The 2,324-nt window shown below is 59.8% G+C and overlaps 1 protein-coding gene across 1 annotated transcript; it reads left to right on the plus strand.

Annotated features, from left to right (window-relative positions):
* Nucleotides 1–447: 447 nt before the first annotated feature.
* Nucleotides 448–2,096, plus strand: LOC125548536 (uncharacterized). Its single transcript, XM_048712116.2, has 2 exons — nucleotides 448–1,392; nucleotides 1,570–2,096. The coding sequence occupies exons 1-2, from the start codon at nucleotides 775–777 to the stop codon at nucleotides 1,636–1,638; spliced, it is 687 nt and encodes a 228-aa protein (XP_048568073.2). The 5' UTR covers nucleotides 448–774; the 3' UTR covers nucleotides 1,639–2,096.
* Nucleotides 2,097–2,324: the final 228 nt, after the last annotated feature.

Here is a 2,324-nt window from a genome sequence, read left to right on the forward strand (position 1 = left end):
CCAGCCATCGACCGAACGCAAACCGCCCAGCCCAGCCCAGCTGCTTCGTCCCGCGCGAAAAAAAGTAAGATCGTTAACGGCCGTTAGTGCCTCACCGTCACCGCTGTCGGCCCGCGAGTGATCGACCACGACAAAACGCTCTCGGAAAACAAATCAGTGATTTTTGCCACTGTCAATTTTTCGCTGCGATGCGAAGCGTCACAGTTTGTAAAATGGTGGTTTTACAAGAGTTATGACGCTAATACGATGATTTTGTACATTTTACTCTACTCGTGGGGGAGCATACTACAATTCTTGAGGCCAGGAATTTGATGATGTCCCATCATCAAGTTTTTATCCCCAAGACCAAACACGCCTCTACCTGCGCCACCGGCGACGTCCACTTGCGGACGGCTCCGTCGTGATCCCTCGCGAGGCACCGCTGGTTCTGTCTGGTGGACGAAATAGGGTCAGGTGTGATCTGATACTCGTTCGAGGTTCGACCCACGCGGCCCGACCTCCCGGCGCGCGTGTCCTACGTCCTACCCCTACCTCGCGAATTGCCCGAGCTACCCCGCTCGCACGCACCGCACCACCCGTCGCAGCCGTAGTTTGCCCCCGTAACAAAGCGCGACGCAGACTCCACCTCCCTCGCTTTCTCTATCTCCCCCTCGCCTCCCACCCTTCCCGTATCTTGCTTGTCTCCTCCGCCGCCTCGCCGGCGGCCCGGCAGGACCTCCCCTCAGAGCCGACCGTGCCTGCGCGCGTCCCTGCGCCGGACCGCGCGCCACGACCATGGCGGCCACCGCGGATCCGACGGCGAAGACGCCGGCCACGCAGCCGCACCGCCTGAAGCCGTGGGGTCCACCACAACCGCCTCGTGGCCACTGCGTGCCTTCCCTGTCGTCGGTCTCCGGGGGGGCCGGAGCCATCCGCGATCGGCGCCGCTCCTCGACGTCCCACCGACGCGGTGGTGCCAACGCCGTAGACGAGGGACCTTACGACGACGGGCTGGAAGATCTCCGGGCTAAGCTCATGGGCCACGTCCATGAAGCCGCCGACCGCCTTCGGCTGCCCCCGGCGACGCCCCAGCGGTCGCCGGAGCCCGAGCCTCCGGCAGCGCCGCTTCCTCCGCCACCGCAGGACGCCGCCGCGGTTGTGGCCGCCAGCATGCCGTGGACGCTGAGGGAGCGAAAGCGTCGTCCATCAGGCCGCGGCAGCACGGGCGCCGCATCGTCCGCGACGCCGTGGTCGACGACCCCGGCGGCCATGGCGCGGCACGACGGCATGCGCGGTCCGTTCGCTGTGGCGCTGGATGCGGAGGAGATCGAGGAGGACGTTTACGCCCTCACCGGCGCCCGTCCGCGGCGGCGGCCCCGGAAGCGGGCGCGGGTCGTGCAGCGGCAGCTCGATGTAAGGCCGATTCCCCATACTACCCCTCACCCCTCTAATTACCTAATTAAGGCCAAGAAACCTCCTATTTTACCATTGCCCTCTATCTATACGCTTTTCGTCTCAGACTAGTATAATAATAGCAGTACTGATGATCCAGCTAACAGAAACACTACTACTACCAATTGTCTCGTGCAGTCGCTGTTCCCGGGGCTATGGCTGACCGAGATCACCGCCGACGCCTACCGGGTCCCCGATGACCAGTAAGCAGGCAACCCGCTACCATATCCGGCCGGCCGGCGAGCTCTGCCATTCTCTTCTTCTGCCCACGCTTTGGGTTGGGGTCACCAGCAACAACAACAAAATGTATGGAGTAGTAAACTAGGTTTAGCTGAGTTGACAGGTATTGTACTTGCGATGTCGCGTCTTTTAACATTGATTTCCTGCTTTCAAATCTAAGCAGCGCTGCTTTATTCTCTCTCTCATGTATAGTTGTAGGGTCTGTGGTCGTGTCTTGTAATCTACTACTCCTAATCCATCTAGATCGCCATGCTTCGTGTAATCTGCCATCGTACTCGATCTCTCTCCGCTGCCCGGGTTGCATGGTTTCGTCGTCGTCATCAACCACAGTGCAGCACGAGCTGTGCCTTTTCGCAGTCTGTTGCTTGCTTTTAGCCGTTCTTTTGCTCACAGCTAGCCTATATATCTATTTTTTCCCTACTCGATGGGTTTTGTCCGTCTGATCTGCGCGTTCGTTGAAGGCCGTAGGTATAGGTATATAGCCGTACGTGCTTGGCTTCGGGTCGGGCGCGTCTGTGTCGTGCTCGTAGCGGCGAGGGCGGTGGTTGGGTGGTTTTGGGGTGCTTGGACCCCGCCACCTGTTCGTTTGGGGTTAACGTGGGACAGCCATTATGTGACATTATCATTGTGTGAAGCTCCAAAAGGAGCACTCC

Source organism: Triticum urartu, chromosome 3A (genome assembly GCF_056163025.1).
Source record: "Triticum urartu cultivar PI428250 chromosome 3A, HENAU_Tu73, whole genome shotgun sequence".
Classification (NCBI taxonomy): Eukaryota; Viridiplantae; Streptophyta; class Magnoliopsida; order Poales; family Poaceae; genus Triticum; species Triticum urartu.

Bases quoted from the DNA above. Each gene is read 5' to 3' on its own strand.
- LOC125548536 (XM_048712116.2), top strand. From the start codon at position 775: ATGGCGGCCACCGCGGATCCGACGGCGAAGACGCCGGCCACGCAGCCG. The intron at 1,393-1,569 runs GTAAGGCCGATT...TGTCTCGTGCAG, and splicing joins TCGTGCAGCGGCAGCTCGAT to TCGCTGTTCCCGGGGCTATG.